The sequence below is a fragment of the Indicator indicator genome, chromosome 4 (assembly GCF_027791375.1).
Source record: "Indicator indicator isolate 239-I01 chromosome 4, UM_Iind_1.1, whole genome shotgun sequence".
Lineage (NCBI taxonomy): Eukaryota > Metazoa > Chordata > Aves > Piciformes > Indicatoridae > Indicator > Indicator indicator.
Window position 1 is genome coordinate 28,065,305 of NC_072013.1, and position 20,397 is coordinate 28,085,701.

The window sequence follows — 20,397 nt, forward strand, 5'->3', positions numbered from 1 at the left end:
ATATATGCCCACTTGTGTGGGAGATGTTGGTCATGTGAACTTTATCTGATCATAGTAAATTTTTATTCTTGCAAGTTCATATTATTTATACAAATTCATAAATATATGCAGATACGCATCTATGTAAAACACCTTTAGTACTTATTTCTTCTCCATCTCTGCTCAGGATTTGTGTATTCATTTTTGAAGTAGCAATTTTTACAAACTACACACTAAACAGAGAACAGGAGAAGGACACATAACAGTGCTCTGTTGAAATATTAGCAGGTTTACATGCATATCTTATGTTGTGGTCTTTGATCTTCTCACAGATGGAGACTTTGTGGAACAAAGTAGAAAACAGAAAGCAAGCTGGGAATAAAAGGGTGGCCAACTCTGTAAACTCTACTGGCCAAGTGATAAAGAAAAGGTAAGATCTCTGATTACACACTGATAAAGCCTACATTTTTCTTGAATTGTTACCATACAAACATCACCTTATATAAAATGCATCACAAAAATGCTTTACACAATCAAAATAGACAAAACATACCACATGATGCATTTTTCATATAAGAAATAAGTAGCTGAATGCATTATTTACCAGCCCGTCCAGCTATACTGATGAATTCTATTAGCTACTATACAGACAGAATGAAAAGTGAAAAAACTCCTGATGGTACACAGGGTGGATTTGGATAGCAGTTGTGATTTTTATCCCTTCTGTGGCAGTTATTTTATTAAATACCTGCAACACATGCTTCAGTTTTAGATTTTTAGTGTTTTACAAAGATGGATTTCATTTCATAACATTAAGACTGAAGTATAACCATGAAAAATGACACGCTCAACTTCACCTAAAAGCCAGTCTAGCCATCAGGCTGTGTTAGAACTTCCTTTCTATGCAGTATAGTGCCAGCAACTTTATGAGCTGCTCTTCGTTGCTGTTCAGTCCAGTTCAAAAGCAGCACATAGGATAGTGAGTAAATCTGAGAATTAAACAAACACAACTAACAGAATTAAGCACATGTAACAAAGCAAAATGTGAATCTGTCCCTCACTCATGGGGCAACACAAGTGACAACCAGACAAAATCTGTTTTTTCCAGATTTTACCTTATATAGATATAATGTGCCCCTCCCCCCATTCCTTGTTATCAACTCTTGCTTGCATTTAGGTTTATTTTTTCTGGTTATGTTTAAGTGAATTAGAAGTTTTGCACACATTGCAGAAATATGCACACATTTCTCTTCTAAATTTAGCATTATACAACCACGCTGTAACTGTGGCACTACTCAGTCTTAGTTTTCTTTTTAAAAATACAATTAGTAGAAATGCAATTGATTTACAAAGAATGACAAAATGTACAAATTTAAGTCAGTTTCCTGACTTAGAACTGCATGGAATTTTATTTTAAAAGATGTCTTGACTGCTTGATTGTCCATCTGCCCAGCAATAATAATGGATTGCATTAGAGCTGTTATAGTAAATAATTTCTCAAGTAGCATTACTGTCTGCTTGTGGGAGAAATAGCTGGCTTGGAACGTCAGCAGAAATGGATGCAGGGGTAAAGCAGGTCAGCAAAATTGCGAATAGATCATACTGACTCAAAAGCATTTGTATTGGCACGTGCAAACAGGAACGCAGTCTGTGACAGGCATGACAGCAGATGCTCGCATTGTTGAGGCCTTAATTGTAGTACTGTGTCCAGTCTTAAGTGCTACAATTCAAAAAGGATGTGAAGGACTTTGAGACAACAGAGGGAGAAGAAACAAGCATCTTGAGAGGTTTAAAACTGTGACACGCAAGGAAGGACTGCAATGAGGTGGAATTGTTTAGTCTACAGTTAAAAAAAATTAGGGGAAGTCACATTTCTTAAGGTATGCAAGAGGCAAAACTGTTCATGTCCATTACAGCTACATTTCAGTTAGCAGTAAGCCTTTAATTAGTGCTCCAGGTTCCTCAAGGTGAGCTGGACCAGGTAACTTATCTGGCTAAAAATGAGCAGTTTTGAAAGTCGTTTCAAAACAGCTTAAATCACTCTAACTCGAGTCTGCCAATTTCACCTTCTCCATTATGTCAATATTGGTAGTTGCATACCTAGAGGGTAAGCTGAGCTAGGTATCCTTTGTAAGATTAGTAATGTTCGAAGGGTTCAGACACTACCTGCACAAAGAGGGGGGGGTGGGGTGTGTGTGTGATTAACCCATCAAAGCAACCAGCTCTTCAAACTGCCCTTGAGCTCATTTCCTTAAAAAAAAAAAAGGCAGAAAAAAAAAAGGCAGCTGTACCTCAGAGGGTTCTGGTCACATATGAGCTCTGCTGCTCCCAGAAATACAGGGGAAAGAAGGGATAGTATTTTAAAATGTAATAGTCAAATTAACACAAGTAGTTGTATTTGGAAAAAAAGAAAGGAAGAAAAAAAAAAAACACGAAACACTGAGCCATCAGGTAAGCAAGTTTCAATTTATGGTATTTAACAATACTATCTACAAACTCTCGTTGTGCTGTTCGCTACACATATTATAAATACGCTTAAAAAAAAAAAAAGCGCAGAATGGTTCAGACAGCAATCATACACTGGCTAGAGAAACCCAAGAGTGCAGGGATGCTGAAACGCTGTCGCTGAGAAGCCGCTGCTTCCGGCTTTCATTACTGAGGAACATCAGAAACTGCGGGCGCGGCCTGCAGGTTTCCGTCCTCGCGGCATCTCGCCCAGCCAGACCGGCCCCAGGGGTCCACGGAGGGCCCCTCCTGCCAGCAGCCCTCCCCGGAAAGGGGAATTTGGACCCCACCAAAAGGGCCCGGTGCGGCGGGACAGGAACGGTACCTCAGCATTGGCAGGATTTTACCTGAGCATTGCCAGTTTTTTTACCTCAGCCGACAGACCTCACTCTGGTGGCAGCCGGCGCTCGTCCGCCTCGCTTCCAGCCCGCAGACGGACGGGAAGGGCGATGGCGATGACGAGCCGCTAGTCGCTGCGCAGCCCCCGACCGGCACCGCCTCCTCTTCCTCCGGCAGCGTTCCCCTTTCCCGGCTATCCCGGCGGCCGCGGCGGGCGCCAATGAGGCGGCGCGTCCCGGCGGCAGGCTCCAGTGGGCGGGTACGGAGGGCGGGCCGCGGGCTGGGGGGCGGTGGCAGCACGCACGGTTGTGAGTGAGTGAGTGTGTGTGAGTGAGTGCCATGGCCGGAGCCCGCTGAGAGTGACAATAGGAACGAGCCGGAGCGCGACCCCGACGCCCACTGGGATCTCCCCTCTCACCTGAGCCAGCCGCCGGCGGAAAAGCCTTTCTTCCCCACGCAGCATCGCCGTGCCGCCTGCCTGGCCTGCCCCCACCCCGGTCGCCTGCACCGCGCCCGCCGCTCCCCCTCGGCTCGGCCCGCACTCGGCTTCCCTCGCGTTCTTCCCCCACTGCCTCCTTAGGGCCCGTCCGCAGGGCTCCGCCGGGAATGTGAGTGAGGTAGCAGCCATCGCAGGCAGGGGGCCGCGCCGAGTGCATGGGACTGAGCAGAGCCCGAGCAGCCGCCCGCTCCTGAACCCGCCGCCAACGCCGCCCTGCGCTGGGGAGGCCGCCAACGCCGCCGAGGCCTACAGGCTCCTGCGCCGCCGCCGCCGCGGCAGGGACCGAGCCCGGCGCGTATCATACTCGGGCCGCCGCCGCCAGGCATCGGCCGCGCTCCAGCAAGCCCGGCTCACACCGCCGCCTCCATCCCGTCTCCGGCTTCTCTACCAGGAGGGTCAAGGTAACTCCATCCCTCCGTTCCTCCGCGCCGGCCCGCGGGGGAGCGGCGAGGCGGCGGCGGTGGTGCGGGGAGGAGGCGCGGGCGGGCCGAGGCGGGGTGGGGGGGGGCCGGGCGGCGGTGAGGAGGCGCTGGGGGCTGCGGGGAGGACATGTTCCAGCTGCGGTGCTCCGCGGCTCCGTTCTGGAAATGACAGCCGATAGCAGCAGGCGGGAGGCAGCTAATTACACCTCTGCTTCCCCGGCGCGGAGCGAGCCTCTGGCTCCCTTCCCCTGTGATATCTGTCGTTATTTTCACGTCCACTCGCCTCTCCGTAGATTACACCCCCTCCCCCCCGGGGACCAGCAGATCTGATGTGCGTGGCTTCTTATTTACCAAAATACTTCGGGAATAAAACAGAATTCCCTGCTGAAAGAAGCGAGAGGCAGTGGCTGGGTTTGCAGCTTTCCTACTGGCACACAATAAATAATCTCGGGCTTTTTTTTTTTTAAATCCGCTGTTGGCTGAAACGGTGTGTTTCACTGTGTATTCAGGGGAGCGAATGTTCATTTGGAGAGATGAAAAAAGATCAGTGTTTACTGTAGGGTTGTTAGGCTGGATGTAGTCCTGCTGAATTAGAATTAGATTTTAATAATTTATAAAGCAGGTTAGGGAAACTGTTACTAAATTTACAGCAGAGAAGTGTCAGTAAAGCCTCTTGCTCACACAATGATCCTGCAGTTTAAGTGATCTACTTTAGTGTCTATCCATTATTATTATGTTTTTTTGTAATGTAATTTTGAGAGAGCATGTAAACCTTTCTGCAGAAATGGTTACACTTTAATGATGCACGTGATGAGGAGGTGAATCTTTTTGATGAGATGAAATAGGGCCAACCAGCTCAAGCTTTAAGAATATATTTTTGTTGATATTTTCAGGATTTGGTTTATGTAACAGGTAACTTTGTATGTTTTTTGGCAGACTGTTGAAATCTTAGAAGTGGGTTGCTAAAGTACAGGCCATTCTATTTCAGTTTATCTGACTTCTTTATTTATTAATCTTGGCTGAGGCCTGAATGCCCTGATGATGGTGGCATTTTTTCCCCCCGATGATAAACAAGACCAGTTTAAGGTACAGGTTCGTGTTGCTGATAGTATGTTATATTTAGAAAGTCTAAGTAGGTAGTGAAAGAATACCTCAGGAGAAATAAAAAAGATGGAATAAGGCTTTTTCATTGTAGTAATGCCAGCCTCACAGTTGAGTTCCTGGGGGCTGCACATGCTTTCTCCAAGAAGCTTTGGAGTTTATACTCCCATTTTTTAGATACAGTGCACATTATATGTAATTTTGCATTAAATACTTCTTATCTTGTGGAAATTGTTTACACTGTTGCAATAAATCATACCTTCTAAAGCTTTTTTTACAAAAGAAAACCCCCAATAATGGCTATTTCAGTGGACTTAATATTTTATGAAGTAATTGAGTAACCAAATATTTTAATAAAACAAGTACTCGAAAGTGTTCTCTGTAGTGTGAAAACAACTTCTTTTAGCATACGAGTCACTTGAGTAATTGAAGTCAACAGACATTGAGGATGAGTAATGCTTTCCAAGGACGTGTTCTAAGACCCTTATCCTGCAAACGCTTATGCCGATGCTTTGCCCGAGTGTGTAGCCTTATGGAAATCAACAGTGCTGCTCTTGTTAATATGATCATGTTATTAATGCAGATAGTTATCTTGATTTCAGTAGAGATGCACATGCTGGTGCTCAAGTTCACTGTACACATTGCTGCTTGAAATATGTAGGCCTAAGTTCCTCCCAGCTCGATTCCCTTGACTATTACTCATGTGTTTCACCCCAGATGTGATGGGCTTTTTTAACAGACAGGACAAGTCTAGTAAATACAATAGCTTGATGGATTAATTCACTGTTTGAATCTTGGTATTCTTTTGGTATTTCTTAGTAGTATGGAATCAGCTACAGGAATGCCAAGGAAAGTTTTACAGGAAGAAGCAATGCTTATTTCATAGACCATCTGATACAGTTGGGAAACAAACTTTGCAGAAACTTTTTTTGGCTCTGCTTCTCCCTGCAAACCTTGTCTAGCTTATGCCCTTAGAACAGCTATGGCTACCACACTGCTATTCTTACAGAAATACCAAAATGTGGAGTAACTGTGTAAAGAGACTCACAAGAAAACAACAGTATTTCTAAAATGAAGAATAAAGAAGTAATATGTAAAATTTGTCAGTGTTAGTGAAGCATGGCAGTACTTTTTGCTATACTTTCTTAAATTTCTGTAAAATCTTGTGCAAATAAACTGAATTCTTCTTCTGTCCTATTTTTTTTTTGTCTTAATGTGTATCGATGACTTTAATGCCAAAAACCCATTTCTACCTTTTGTGTGCCTATTCTTTATCATGTGTGGTGCCTTGCAGAATGACTTGAAATTACTTTGTCCTAAAGAAAATATAGGTTAAAGCTACAATCCTATGTCAAGTCTTAGGTGTTTGAAGTTCTGTTAGTGTTATGATGTCAGCATTAGGTCTGAATTTTTCCTGTGAAGGACTTTTGGCAAATGAAAGACACAGATAAAAAAGTGAGTGAGAAGACTTACTACAATGTTCCATTAAGTGTATTCTGTACAATTTGTATGTATGTTGGTTTGTATGCACATGAGCTTTCTTAACAGTTGATCTGGGTGAGTTGTCATTAGAGAACCGGTGTGGAAAGAAGATTTAAAAAAAAAACATATTAATCTTTATCTGTTTGATCCATTTGGAATATATTTGTAATGTTTGTTTTCCTTCAGTAGGGATATGTCCTCAGCACCAACTACTCCTCCATCAGTGGATAAAGTAGACGGATTTTCTCGGAAGTCCGTCAGAAAAGCCAGACAGAAGAGGTCACAAAGCTCCTCCCAGTTTAGGTCTCAGGGCAAGCCTATTGAGTTAACTCCCCTGCCTCTGCTAAAAGGTAAGATCAAGAAGGTTTTTTAATAAATTTAATCTAAATTTAAAGTATTCTATTGCCAGAAATTGCAGGGAAATTTTGCCAGCAATGAGAAATATTTCATCCAGAAATGTATGTACTTAAGCACTACAAAATATTTAATCTGTGATTTGAGGATGTGGTAATTGTTTGCAATACTTTTGAAAGTTTTGAATGCTATTGCTAACCTGTATCATGACTTGAATTTTCAAGTTGTTTAGGCTGTGTGTATTTTAGTTTGTGATTCCTCAACAGTTGAGGTAAATGAACAATAGTTTTGGTAAGCGTAAACTGATTTGTGAGCAGAGGGAAACAGGTTTTTAGTATTTTTCCTTGATGTGTGGGTCTGCAACTTGTGACAGTGATGCCAAATGCAGCACAGAGGCATGTTTTGAATGTCCTGCAGCAAGATGTTAGAGGTGAGGTGGGATCCTCTCTCGTATTGTTTGTGAATAGGTAGCTTGCAGCTCCTGGCTTCTGCTGGGTTTTGAAATTGAAAGGTCCCATGAGCTGCAGCCTCTCAAGAGGGAATATGCTGCTGATCAGGTCTTAGGCAAGAAACTACTGTTTTGAGAGCCTAGATATCCTATCTGTGGTTGAGTTTCTGCTGGCAGATTTAACCTCTAATGTGGGAAAGAAAATTACAATCCAGCATATACTACTCTTGAAAGGATGCCAGTCTCTCTGTAATATCTTGAATGCTTCCCCTAAATCCTAGTTGTCTTTGAATTTCTGTACAAATCTAGAGGCCAGAATTATGTCTGTCTGATGAGGAAGGGGGAATTGCCTTTCAGCAGTGTTTCTTTTACACTGAATTCTCAGTTTATTTAGTTTTGTGGATTTTTTTTATTGCTATTCTTCTTTTCTGCTATAGTAGTGAAAATAAGCATAGTGGATGCTGATAATTCTGGAAAATAGCAAGACTGATAGGTTTTTTTATATTATGTCTGTCTCACTTTTGGTTTGGGCACCTATATTTCCCACATTCAGTCCTCAACCTGTTTGACAGATCTGTTAATCAGATTATTGAAGTACGTATTAAATGTGTAATGGCATTTCGGTTTAGTTCCTAACCCCACTTCTTCATATGAGGAGAGAAATTGCCAAAAAATACCTCAACCCCAATCCAACCTCCACAAAAAACTCATAATTCAACGTGTGTCATTTAATTTAATTAAAATTAGAATTCTAGGATTGATTCTACTGGTGGTGGTGTTAAAACTTCTGCGGCTTCTTTGTGTGGGATACCTGTGAAACTGCACACATGTTCGTACTGGGTCAGAAGAAAGGTCCATGCAGTCCAATTGCGTTGTGCCTGACAGTGACCTTGGAAGCACAGAGAATAGAAGGGTGGGAGGCCTAGAGTAATGCTCTGCAAGAATGCTCTCCCCTGTTCAGCATTTGTCAGTTTAGGGTCTGATGGTGCCAGTGGACTTGACTTTGTAGTCTGCAATGAATATTGTTTTACAACTTTTTCTCACTGTTTTGTTACTGTGATGAAGTAGATGCTCCTTTAAAATAAGTTGAAAACTTTTGCAGGTAATTTTTAATAGGCAGGTAACTGCCTTTGTAAATTGCTATACTTCTGAAGGTGAATAGTTTGTCCTTAGACTTAAGTAGAAAACAGTGAGATTTCTATTAGTATAAATGAAGACATTGATGTTACAGTTCTTTCATTCTATTAAGTAGTCCTCTTCAGGGGATAAACTAGGCCTGTGCACAAGCATTAGGAAGAACGTTGCCTTTGTCTGGGGACCTGGTATGGCAGAAGCATGGGCATAGGCAGGTGCTTATTTTGACTATGGTAGCTAGTCCAGTGGATTGAGATATAAAACTATAATAAGATAAAACAAACAGATGGGGAGCAGAGTGTTGTTGAGACATTTATGATTAGTGTCACAATGAGTTACAGTGGTCCAGCTTCAAGTTAAGAATCTGATCCTGTGAGTTAGTTTTTCCTATTTGACTTAATGCAGATTCCTAGAGGCACAGGGGTCTACCTGCTCAGATTAATTTGCAGGATTTGGGCCTAACAATCTATCTGAAACAACAGTGCTGTTGATCCCTGCTGAACGGATACTGGCAGTGAAAAATTGTGCTTCTTGTTTGGAAATGTTCTTGACCTACATTATATTTACAACATTAAGTATTATTAAATCTGAAAGAAGCGAGGAAATAATGTTCTCCATTTTTTCATGCTTTTCTTGGCCAATTATCTGAAAGTCCTAGTTTTTTAAGATTCTGGGTTTACACTTAACCTTCCAACAAGTGACTAGTCCTATTGCTTTAGTGTATTAACTGTAAGATTTATAATTTTATCCTTTTTGTTTGGGTCTTTCAGACCAAAACAGGGAAGAGATTTCAGCAAAATACTTCTTAGAGTCTCAGAAAATTGAAATCAGTTTGGATATCTTTAGTTCCTAAGTTTATTTAAGCTTATTGTTTTGTAATTAAACCTCTTCAGAAATATTTCAGTACAGGAAGTTTTTATAGGACAGACCTTGAGTTCAACCTTAAGACATATTTCATATGGCAGAGGGCATTTACTAACAAAACCATACTTGCTCACTTCCTTCTTTTCTGTTAGGGGTGGGTTTTTTTTTTGGTAACGGCATTGCATATTGACATTTGCAGGCTGCCTTGGCACTTTTATGGACTTCAGTATCTTTTTTGATTACAGGAATCATGTATGCAAAAAACTAGATAAATGCTTAGTTTGGTTTTTTTGCAAATTTTTATACTATGGCTGTCACCATAATGATTTGAGCACCTTCCAGTAGTGTATTAAGTGACGTGACTACACATCTGTCACATCTTATCTGCTCTCATTCCTTTCCCTAGGGGCAGAGTCATACATAGTGAAATGGCTTGTTTTGGTAGTGTTTTAATGCAATCTGTTACCTTCTGTGAACATACATGTCTGTTTTGCAAAAACAGATAGGTAAGTCACCTTTGTTGTTGTTCATTTGGTAATAAAAATATTTCAGGAAAGAAAAATGGTAGGGACAGTATATTTTGATGCTATGTGCAAGTCTGAAGGATAACCTGCTTTTTAGGAAATGTAATAACTGGAATTTTCAGTATTGCTTATTCCAGAATAGGTAAATTAGTTTGTTAATGTTGTTTTTTTTTTTTTCCCAATTAACAGAAGTGTGTGTATTGTATCTTTTTGTAAACAAACTTTTAATGTGTTTAGAGAATAAAACATGCCTTCTGAAGGGCTTTGTTGGGCTGAGTGTAGGCTTTCTAAAGCTACAAACCAAGAAACTGCTCTGCTTGCCTGTTGTAAAGATTTAACTTTTTCTGAAATTTTAATTATATTTTTATGTCTTGTATTGTGACTACATCTGTTTTGGAGCTACTTTTTTTTTTTTCTTTTAGTATGACTAATGTCCAGTAAAACTCATTGGAATTATCATTTTTCCCTGATGTTTCAAGTGTAGAGGAATGGGATGAGAAGTGCTTATGGGGGTTGTGATAGAATTATCTTTATTTTCAGTATGTGTACTTCTATATATGTTTTAATCTCAAATGCATTTAAAAATGTTTGCATGCTCTTGCCAGTGCAGTATAGGTTTAGATTTTGGCTTTAGTTTTAAAGAGGCTGTTGGTCAGGGCTGGCACATCTCTTGGATAACTGATTTGTAGCAGAACAGTTTCAGTTAAGGGCCCTTTTCTGGGAATGAGTACTTCCACCTCTGTACCTTAGTCAAACCCAGCCCGAATTTGTTAACTAAATTTGTGGCATGCCTCAGAGCATGCTTATTGGGTAGAGAAAGATAATACTGTGTGTGCATTGGATATGTGTATTATTTATTGAAGTGTTATTTTACTTTCATTTTGCATACATCCTCATTTTACTTGGAAGTCTCTAAGGGGTAGGCATACAATGTTAGAAAGCAGTTGTTAGAAAGTAATTGGTTGGAAAAAAATATACTGTAGTACTGGACATGTGAAAGCAGAGCAATTTCAGTATTACCTCTGAAAGGTGAAGAGGGACTTAATTTGATTTTCTTCCAGTATCTGTAATGGAGGGGAGTGTCCATTGGATGAAGACATCCATAAAGATGACTAAAAAGATCATATGTCTTATGAATAGGTGTTTATCATCTTAAGAAACTGGACAGAAAACTTGCATGTTATTCACAGTATTCTTCCCATCTCCTTCACCATCATTAGAGCAAACCATCCAGAAGTAAGACTTAAGTTTTAAATTCAGGGTTTGTAATTTCAGGGTTTGCCTGTTTTTATTTTTTCCTATCAACTTCTCACATTTTCCAATGATCTAATGTAATTAGTGTAGCTTACTTTCAGGTTTTCCAAACTATTGTAGATTTTTATTGAAAAGAGCTCAAAATACAATTTTTATTACTGGATAAATTTTATTCCTTAAAACAGGCTATTAGAACAGAAGTTCTCTGTCAACAACACCAGTTGCTTTCCTACCTCAATATTATGAAATTTATTGAGCTTCTAATACATTTATCAGATAGTTTCCATGGCATTAAAGAATTACTGTAGTGGCAACAAAAGAGCATTGCATGGTCAAAAAGGGAGAATCTCTTTTCACTTGCTGTTTGCTTTTGATCATTGTATTATTTCCCTAAAGTTGAGATTTTATTACAAGCTTTTCTTATGAATGCTATCTATAGGTCAAATGGTGAAGTTCCTAAATAGTAAAAAAATCCTACCATCTCCAAAAGACTGAGAATTGCAAGATGTGCGTTTACTTTTTCAAATAGCTACTTTTGCTTTAAAAAAAAAAAATCTCCTTTATGATAAAGAAGTCTGGATATTTCAGACTTATGGATCTTGCCTTCAGAACTGTACATACAGGAATTAGTTGTTATTGGAGTTGAAGAAGAAAAAAGATAGAGCTTCTATTTTTTGTTGAGTTCATGGGGGTTGAACGCTACTTGTCTCCTCTGCTACACTGTGAAATTTGGAATGCTTTACTGATATCAATAAGCTGTTAGCAGTATACTTAGGCTAAATACTTTCTATTACCTTGCAAACAGGAATTTAGAGTCAAAGTGGTTAAATAAATATTGCTTTCCATGATTGGCAGTAGATTACAGGACTCCTAATTCATTGTGTGGAAGAAATGCTAGAGCTTGGTTAGTGCTCTTAAGTGTCAGTCCTGGAACTGCTTTTAGGAATTTTCTGCCTATTCTGGCTGAAATAAATCTGGACATAATAGGCCACCTTTGTGTAAAATTTGGAATTAGGGCCACAATCCCCAAATGGAGAAGAACTTAGCCTGTTAATTATTTTTCCTTAAGATGTATGAGGTTCTTCTCATACAGAATTATTTTCTTCGCTTTCTCTTGGCAGTTTGAGTCTATACGTACCTTTCTTTTTAATTTTAACCTGTGGTAGTTGTAAAATAATTCTTTCCAATAATCTTAAATATTTCTGGTGGTTCCTAACAAGTGTTTGTTTGGTGGTGTTTAGAAGGGGCCATACAATAGTAACATAGTAGCTTTTTGATTTTTTTTTTCCTTGCTTGTTTTTGTTTCTACAACTACATTGGGAGTGTAGTTCTGTAGAGAATGAACACGAGTAGAAATGCTGACCTGAAGTCAAGATCATAGTAAAAGAATACCTCCTTATTTTAACAGTGTGCTAGTGAAACAGCAGTTGGTGAGAAAGTCTGTCGGCTTAGCCCTGATCTTCTAGGGTTTCCACTCACTTGTATTTATTTCTGAGTCTCTTTTAAGTCTGCTGATTTTCCTATGGCTGTGGTGGTGGCTTTTTTTGTTTGCTTATGTGCCTTGTATTTTGCTTTTTAATCTGAAGCCCTCAGTGTAACTATTTCATCTGTGGAATTTCTGTCTACCATCTGAAAATAATGTTACATGCTGGTCATTCCCATCATTTCCTTGTGTCTTTTTTTTTTTTAATTAATTAATTTATTTTTAAAGTGAACTAATGCGTAATTACTACATGGAATAGATTTTTCTATTCTTTACAAGATTAACTTTAAAAGCTTGATATTTTTCTGCAGGAATATCTAGACTTTACTATCATCACAAACTTTTGTTTTCAGTCTGTATTTGTACATTATGTCTCTCTAACATTTCTCTAATAATATTAGAATTTTCTTTCTGTGTCCAAGTGTAACCTTGTGGGTCTGTAATAGAACCTCCTGTTTCTGTAATAAGTACCTCCTTTATATTCCTTTTCCAAAGCACCTTTGACAAATTGAAGTTATGGCTTAGCTATGCAATTATTTCTATATAGTACACATCATTGTTGAAGTATACTGCTGCTTTTATAATTAGTAATGATATGGAGCTTTACTGTTGTGAAAGGGACATTTTCTGTCTCTGGAATTATTATGTTTATTTATAAAATATGTATATTAAATGTGTATAATGTATGTATGTGTATATAAATAAGCTTTATATTTAATGTCATATATAATGTTTAGGTTTTGAGCTTATTTTCTGTTTTTAAAATTGAGTACTTAACATGAGATACTACTTATGTGCCTTGATAGTGCTTTGTAGTAAGGAAGCAATCCCTTCTCATTCATCCGTTGTGAGCTACTGCTTTCCTGAGAACAGACCACTTTCATTTATGCTTTCTGGGGAGTGGGAGGAGGATGGAAAACTATTTTTAGATTCAGGGTAACTTCCTTTCACCTACGTTTTTTTCATTCAAGATATTACTGTTTCTTTGGCTCAATCATGAAAAAAATCGTCAGAAGTAGCAGGCAAGAGGACTTGCTGATTTCAGTGAGTTTTGATAGAGTTGGGCATTTATGGATTAGTGATGGAACTGTGTAATCTTGATAACTCTCTAATCCACAAGTATCAGCAAATGGGCACACATTACTTCAAAAAAGGTTAAGGAGCATCTGTCAGAAAAATACTAGAGTCTTCTTTCAAAAGGATATGCCTGAACTTTTAGTTCCGAACCTTGCTGGTTTTAAGTGTCAGTTCTTGCAGGTGCAGTTATATGAGGCTTTATTTCTGATGGCAGAGCTTCTTCAAGAAGTTCCCAAGTATACACCACAGTACACTGCTTCTCATCTTTGAGACAAATGTCTGTGGGGCCACAGTATAAACCAGATTGTTAAAAATATTATGCCTCCTCCTGATTTTAGTGGTGTTCTTGATCTTGTGTCGTCTCAAGCAGGTAACTGAGAAAAACTGAAACAGTAGGGTTATGCAGTAGGGGTAGCTATGTAGGGTTGATAGCTTCTCTGTGAGGTTTTCTCCTTAAGAATTAAAAAATAAATAAGTTGCAGCTACAGCCTGAGGATCTTTGTCAAGAATTTTCAAAAGATAAGGCAGCTGTTGAAAGAACTGGCATAAAAATACTTCTGTGCCATTAACTGTGGCACTTGATTGAAAAAATTGTCTGTTTTGGACAAAGTCTTGAATTTAAGCTACAGAGTTTTGATTAGCAGTGATAATGATTTACATACTTTTTTTTTTTTTTTCACCATTAGGTGTTTCTAGTGGATAGTGGCATGTCTGTAATTTTGAAAACGTCTATATTCTTAGATTGGTTTAACATATATATTTTTTATATATATTGGTTTAGTATTTTTCAATATCATGAGGAAAATTTGTTTTTCAAGTGACAGTATGTCTCATTAATTCTGTTAAGTCATGATGTTTGAAAACCAAGTGTGTAATGCAGTAACTTTAAAATACTTCAACACTTTGTGATGTTTTTACCAATATACTTTTATAAGAAAAGGTCACTAGTTTGTCTTTATGGCCTTTATTAATTTTTCCACTACTTATCACTTTCTGATGTGTATGACATGCTCATAACTGTGGTATTTTCCTTGCCTGTGAAGCGTTCCTTCCCCTAGCATTTGCAAGAGTTTGGGGCACTATGACAGAGTTGACGTACCTGGTTAAATGGGCAAAATGGATGGGAAGATGAAAAGGAACAATTTCTGGGTAGCTTCCTGTAAGAAAAAATAGAATAGCAGATTGCTCTAAAGTCTGAACATTGTTGGACACATTGCTAGCTCTTCTGTAATAGTAGCTTTTTGTGTTCCCTGACCCAAAAACCTTGTTCTAATGACTTAATGTTGGACTTCAGAACTGACCAATTTATGAGAGGTGGAGGCAAGCACTCACTTTGTTACTCTGGTTATACAAGTATGTGCATAATTTGGGGGATTTGCAAGATTTTAATGAAAAAAGATCTGTCTGCTGCAAAACATCAATTGCAGACGTAGCCTTCCTTACTTGATGGGCGTTTTGCAGAGGCTAAAGGAAATCATCAGTGGTACCTCAGGGATGGTGAATAAATGCAGGTAACTGTGCGTACCTACTGGTAAATTAATTTTAGGACTTGACCTCCCAGTTGGAGATCATGGTTAAATACTCAGATACAGTAGTTTTTATTCAGAAAAATCAGATACCTTCATGAAAAATAAGGTTAAGCTGAAATTGTATGGTGTCTGGAGGAAGTACTTTACTGTCAGATTGCATGTTATACTTTTCATAGTGAATGGTGGCTGGGGATAAATGTGGTTTGTGTAATGGGAGGGAAATGTTTCTTTAGATATTCTTTTACCATAAGGTTAAGATTCTCATTACAATTACTGTTTTTAATGGGTTTCTAACTCTTTTTTGAGGAACTTCAGAAAAAAAGTTAAGTGTCATTAAGAAGAAATGACACTGGTTTGTGTTGGACATGGTCTGCAGTTTTCCATGGGATTCATGGAAGATTTTTGAGAAGTTTAGTACATGCTCAATAAGTTTTGCATATACTGTGTGAAATCTCTCTCTTTTTTTAATTTTTTTTTTTTAACCATCCTTGTGATACCTATCTGATCTGAGCTGGCCTTTGCTTGTTTGTGATTTCTGTGCCTCTTTGCAGACTCATGAGTTTAATATTATCCTGATTTTCTTGATTCTTTTTTTGTGTGGGGGTGCTTGCACCAATCTTGGATTTTTAAATTTTAAAATGCAAGTGGCAGGAAATTTGTTTGTTGCTTTCAAAGTCTTGAAAATATTGTCATATGGATTACCTTGTAAAGGAAGATTAGTGCAGATTAAATTTCTCATGTAACAAGTTGGGGATAGTCAGAAAATGAGGAAAGGAGGAGTTATATTTTAGAGGACTTAAATATTGTTATTTGTCTTTTATGTTATCCAGTTGGTTGTAATGTGAATCCATTAGTTTTCTTTGCAAGTTTAGCTTGTGTGTTCTCCTCTTCCATATTCCAACAACAGGACACAGATGTTCCATGCAGTCTCTTTATAAATAAGAAAAATTGATCTAGTTACAGTGTTTTCTGATTTCACACAAGGTTAACTATTCAGAATTGTTTATAGGGAATATGTTTTTCCATCTTTGTGGAAACAAAGGTGCAAAAGACTGATTGCAGCTGAGACAATTCTTTAGTCACTGTGGAGAACATAATTGATTTGGTGAATATTGTCAGTGTTACCGAGGGAGGATAAATTTGGCAGCTTGTTATCTTTGGTGTTTTCAAATAGCATTTTTGGGATAGCTTTTTGAAGAAATTTAGGAGGTACTGTGTCACTACTCGTAATCTTGGTTCTCCTTCACTTTGACTTTATCCCACCCAGACCATACTTGTCCTTTCTTCTTCTTTGCTTGCCTTTGTTTTTTTTTTAGCACTGCCTTTCTCACTCTCACTTTCTGCTGCTTCTTAAAACCTCTGATTGATACAATTCACTTATTTTTCCACAAGAGGGTGATAAAACTCACAGATACATGTGAAAACAAGCAATCCAGGTGGACTGGATTGTAGAGGTTATTAAAAATCTCAATATAGTAAAATTGGATAAAATTATAAAGGAAAAAAGTAGTCTGATCATCTTCTTAAGCGCCATCAGTGTGTTAGAATAGTTGTTTGTCTGCACTTCTGGAGACAAGACTAGACCTGTCAGGATGGAGATCCACCCTATGAAGAACATGCTAGTGCTATCCTGCCTCTCTTGCAGTAATCAGACTTTACTGCATGACAGTCTTCCCTTTCTGTTATTCATGCAATAATTTTTCTTGTCCTTTCTTCTCCATGCACTGTGTAGATATATTTTCCCCCCTTTTACTCCCTTTCTGGTTATTACTAGAAGAAACAGAGCCTTCTTCCTTACCAATGCTAAGAAACTTCAGTGGCTGAAATTTCTACTCATCTTTAAAAAGCGCAAAAAGCAAGGCAAAGAGAGAGAGAAAACAGCCACCACTGCGATTTGCCTCTAGTATAGGATCTTAATAGAAATCTGTATCTGCTTTTGGCAAAACCTAGAGTTTAACAGGTAATTTACTGAAGATTAGAAGCCACTCTAGTTAGAAAAGATAATGGCAAAAAGGGTTTTTAGGCCTTCTGAGAAGAGTAGCTCCAGAATTGTCTGTTTTCAGTGACAGAGATTGTGGCCAAAGTTGTGGAACCTGGTTTTGGCTCTTGGAAAAGCAGTGCAGTTATCTCAGGATATATTGGATGGGGCTAAGGTATGGGAGCAGACCTGTTAGTTATGTGGGGGAGGTTTGGGATATAGGGCTTTATAGAAGCAGTTCAAGAAGAAGACAGTGTGTCAGAGTGGTTGCTAGCCTATATTTTGGATGCCATAATCTGAAAAAGAAAAGTGTTACTATAAACTGCTTTATAATATCATCTAAGTTACAGTTTAAATCTTGTTAGCTACAAGAAAAAGAACTGCGTCAAGTTCCTTAATATTAGAGAAATAAACATATGGGATCTATGTTGTGGGGTAGGCATAAGCTAGTGAAAAGGCTCCTGGAAAAATTCTAGACACTTTATTGCAGGGAGTCAAAAAGAGTTCTAACAAGGAAAGAGAAAGGAACATAATGCTTGAGCTTATGCTTAACCTGTCCTCTCAGTAACTGTGAAATTTTAAAGTCAGGGAGTGATAGTTTGCACTTTTCCTTAATTTCAGGAAGAGCAAACAAAATGCCCTAAATAATAAATTAAAAAGATGCATCATTTTAAGTAAAGAACAACCACAGAGTCAGTGATCTCATCAGAGTATCTCAATATTTTTTTCTCCTTCTAGTAGTAGGAAATTCCAAAGGCAGGAGAAATGTGTTGAATTTCCCAGGGCAAGTCTGTTCCTCTTCCTGTTCTTTCGGTGTCCTGTTCTGTCTAAACTATCACATGCAAAATACATGCAGTCAAGTTCAACAAACAGCATTTGGAGCCTGTTGCTTCATGAGCAAGAAGAGCTGTGTGTGAGGTTTGGCTTGGGTATCTAAACTCAAGTGGGACAGATTCTTCCAGCTGACATACTCAAGGGGGACATCTCCACCCCAGAGCAGCCCTTTTACAAAAGAAAAAATAACCCTCACAAACCCCAAAACATTCCTAGAGCTGGTTCTGAGAAAATGTAAAGGAATTGGGGAGATTCTAATAGATTTTTCAGGATATTCTTCTAATAAAAGAATGCCAAAATACCTGGAACCAGAAGTGTTGAGAAACAGATTTTGAAGTATCTCTAAGCATCTTTTATTTCCTGCTTGGTAAGGAGCAGTCATTCCTGTTGCAGAAACTTCCTTAATCAAGGATTTTGCAGAAAGAATTGACATGCCCTTCAGAATAGATTCTGGGGTGACCTCATTTGACATGAGCGCATTGTGATCTCCCCTTGTTTTGCACTGTTGATCCTAGCATGAATGGGCATTGCAGTACAGCAGAAATTCATTTGAGAGCCAACATTGGGAAAGTTACTCCACTTGTGGTAGAAGGTGCCAAAACTCCATGGTCAATGAAAAGCAAATGGCCTTGGAAATGAACATATTTTCATGTTTGTTTGTTTCTGGATAAGTATTACACTTCAGGAATAAAAACCTGATATTTTAAATATAATGGAAAAGTTCTGTGACAACACATAATATACAATAATAAAGCAGAGACTGTTTTTTTGTTTGTTTGTTTTGTTTTTATTACAGTTCATCTTTTTAGATAAAGCATTCAATACTTGATAATAATTTTACCCACATAGTTTTAAATGTCTTGAGCGACAGGACCTATCTCATGTCCAGAACTGCAGCAAAGGTAGTGTCCACCTGCCTGTGCTTTGTTTTGGGGGAGGAGTCAAATGGGTGAAAGGGAAGTAATTTAACCTCCCCTCCATTCCTAGATTCAGTGGCTAGAGAGACAATGTCTCCCCCTCTTTTGAGCTCATAATGCATTTGTGGTTAATGCAGTTTTTCTGCATGTTGTCTCCCAAGTTTCTTGTCCATACTGAGTATCTATATTTGGGGTTATTTTTTCCCAGATGTATTAGTTGGTATTTTTCCAAACTGAATTTCAGTTTTATCTTCTGCCATGTAAGGAATTTGCTTAGGTTTCTTTGTATTATTTCTGACTTTACTCAGAGTTCTCTATTTAATATCCTCAGATGTTATCTATATGCTATTTTAATCATATAGATCGTTAAGGAAATTGTTAATATGTGGGCTAAATTGATTCTTACTTCTCACTGGCATTTCTTTCCAGTTGGATACATTGAGATCTTTATCCTTTTATTTCTAGACTTTATGGCAGTATTGTGTTTCTCAGTCTCTCCTATTAAAAAGAAAAAAAAACAGTTTTATAATTACAACTTCTGTGGAAAACAGAAGTGTGATTCTGGCTGGAACAGAGTAAACTTTGTAAATCTGTTCAGAATCAAAATTGAAGCTGTATTATAATCATTGCATTTATAACTTCGTATCGATTCCAATATGCTGTTGTTGTACTTTAATTTGTACAGTAGTAGTTCTTAAATGATAAATTATTAAGTAAACATTTTCCTAGTGGAATGTGCTTTCTATTTTTGTCTATCATCTTGAGTACAGAATGTGATTCCTTTCTGTAGGGTCAGCTATTTGAAATACTTGCCTGTGTTTGTTCTAACTGCATAATCTATAATCCTCAATATGTCTTTAATCCACTTTATCTCCTACAGAACTATGTCTTTGGAATAGGGAAGAGTATAGTGTGATAGAATCTAAGGGTATAAGTTTGGAAAGATTAAATCTATTTCTGAGGTGAATATTAATAGATTTTGGCAAATAACAGAAAAAAATACTTATTTTCATTCCTAGGGAATGGACAAATAAGTAAAGTTTTACAGTGTTTCATATCTGGAAACATGATAAAATTAGAGGTGGAATCTACCACCTGAGTAATTGTAAACATCTCTAAGAGTTTTAAGGGAAAGGAATTGATTTCTTTTTTTCTTTTTTTTTGTGCTTGTTTTTGCTATTTTTGGTGGTTATTGTGCAAAGTCAAATCGAACTTAAAAATGTTTACTTCTGTGTGCATGACTAAGGTAGAGACAGCACACATTTCTTAGAACTGAGCATTTGAGATTGAGTGGATGCGTTAACTTGGGTTCAAGGAGGGGGTGTGTGTGTGCATGCACATGCATGCTGAGAAGTCTGGTCTTGAAAGAAAAAGTGTGTCTTGGTACTGGTTTGTAGTGGTTTTGACATTTTGGTGTGTTGGTTTTGATAAGGATTACACAAAGAGCTCCTCTTATGATTGCTTCATTAGAATAACGGAGGAGAAAAACTTTAGAAAAAACCATGCCTGTACTAGGCAAAACATGATGTTTTACCAAGATCATTGGTGCTCTTGGGGGTGTCTCTTTTAATGGACTTGATAAACTACACATTTTTCAAGTAGGAGAATAGGGAAGACCAGTCATGAACAATCAACTCTCAAAATTTTATATAAAACCACTATTTTTGTTTGTAA

At 38.3% G+C, this 20,397-nt stretch overlaps 1 protein-coding gene across 3 annotated transcripts in view; it reads left to right on the forward strand.

The window, feature by feature from the left end:
- The first annotated feature begins 3,689 nt into the window (after window positions 1-3,689).
- The window catches only part of PPP2R5E (protein phosphatase 2 regulatory subunit B'epsilon), a 71,441-nt gene continuing 54,733 nt past the window's right edge, over window positions 3,690-20,397 (forward strand). For 2 of the 3 annotated variants that reach the window (XM_054400323.1, XM_054400325.1), the window contains exons 1-2: window positions 3,690-3,723; window positions 6,514-6,677. In XM_054400323.1, the coding sequence (XP_054256298.1) occupies window positions 6,521-6,677 (157 nt within the window). In that variant the 5' untranslated portion in view covers window positions 3,690-3,723; window positions 6,514-6,520. The remainder of the gene's footprint in view (window positions 3,724-6,513; window positions 6,678-20,397) is intronic. The other variant, XM_054400324.1, reaches the window with a different exon arrangement.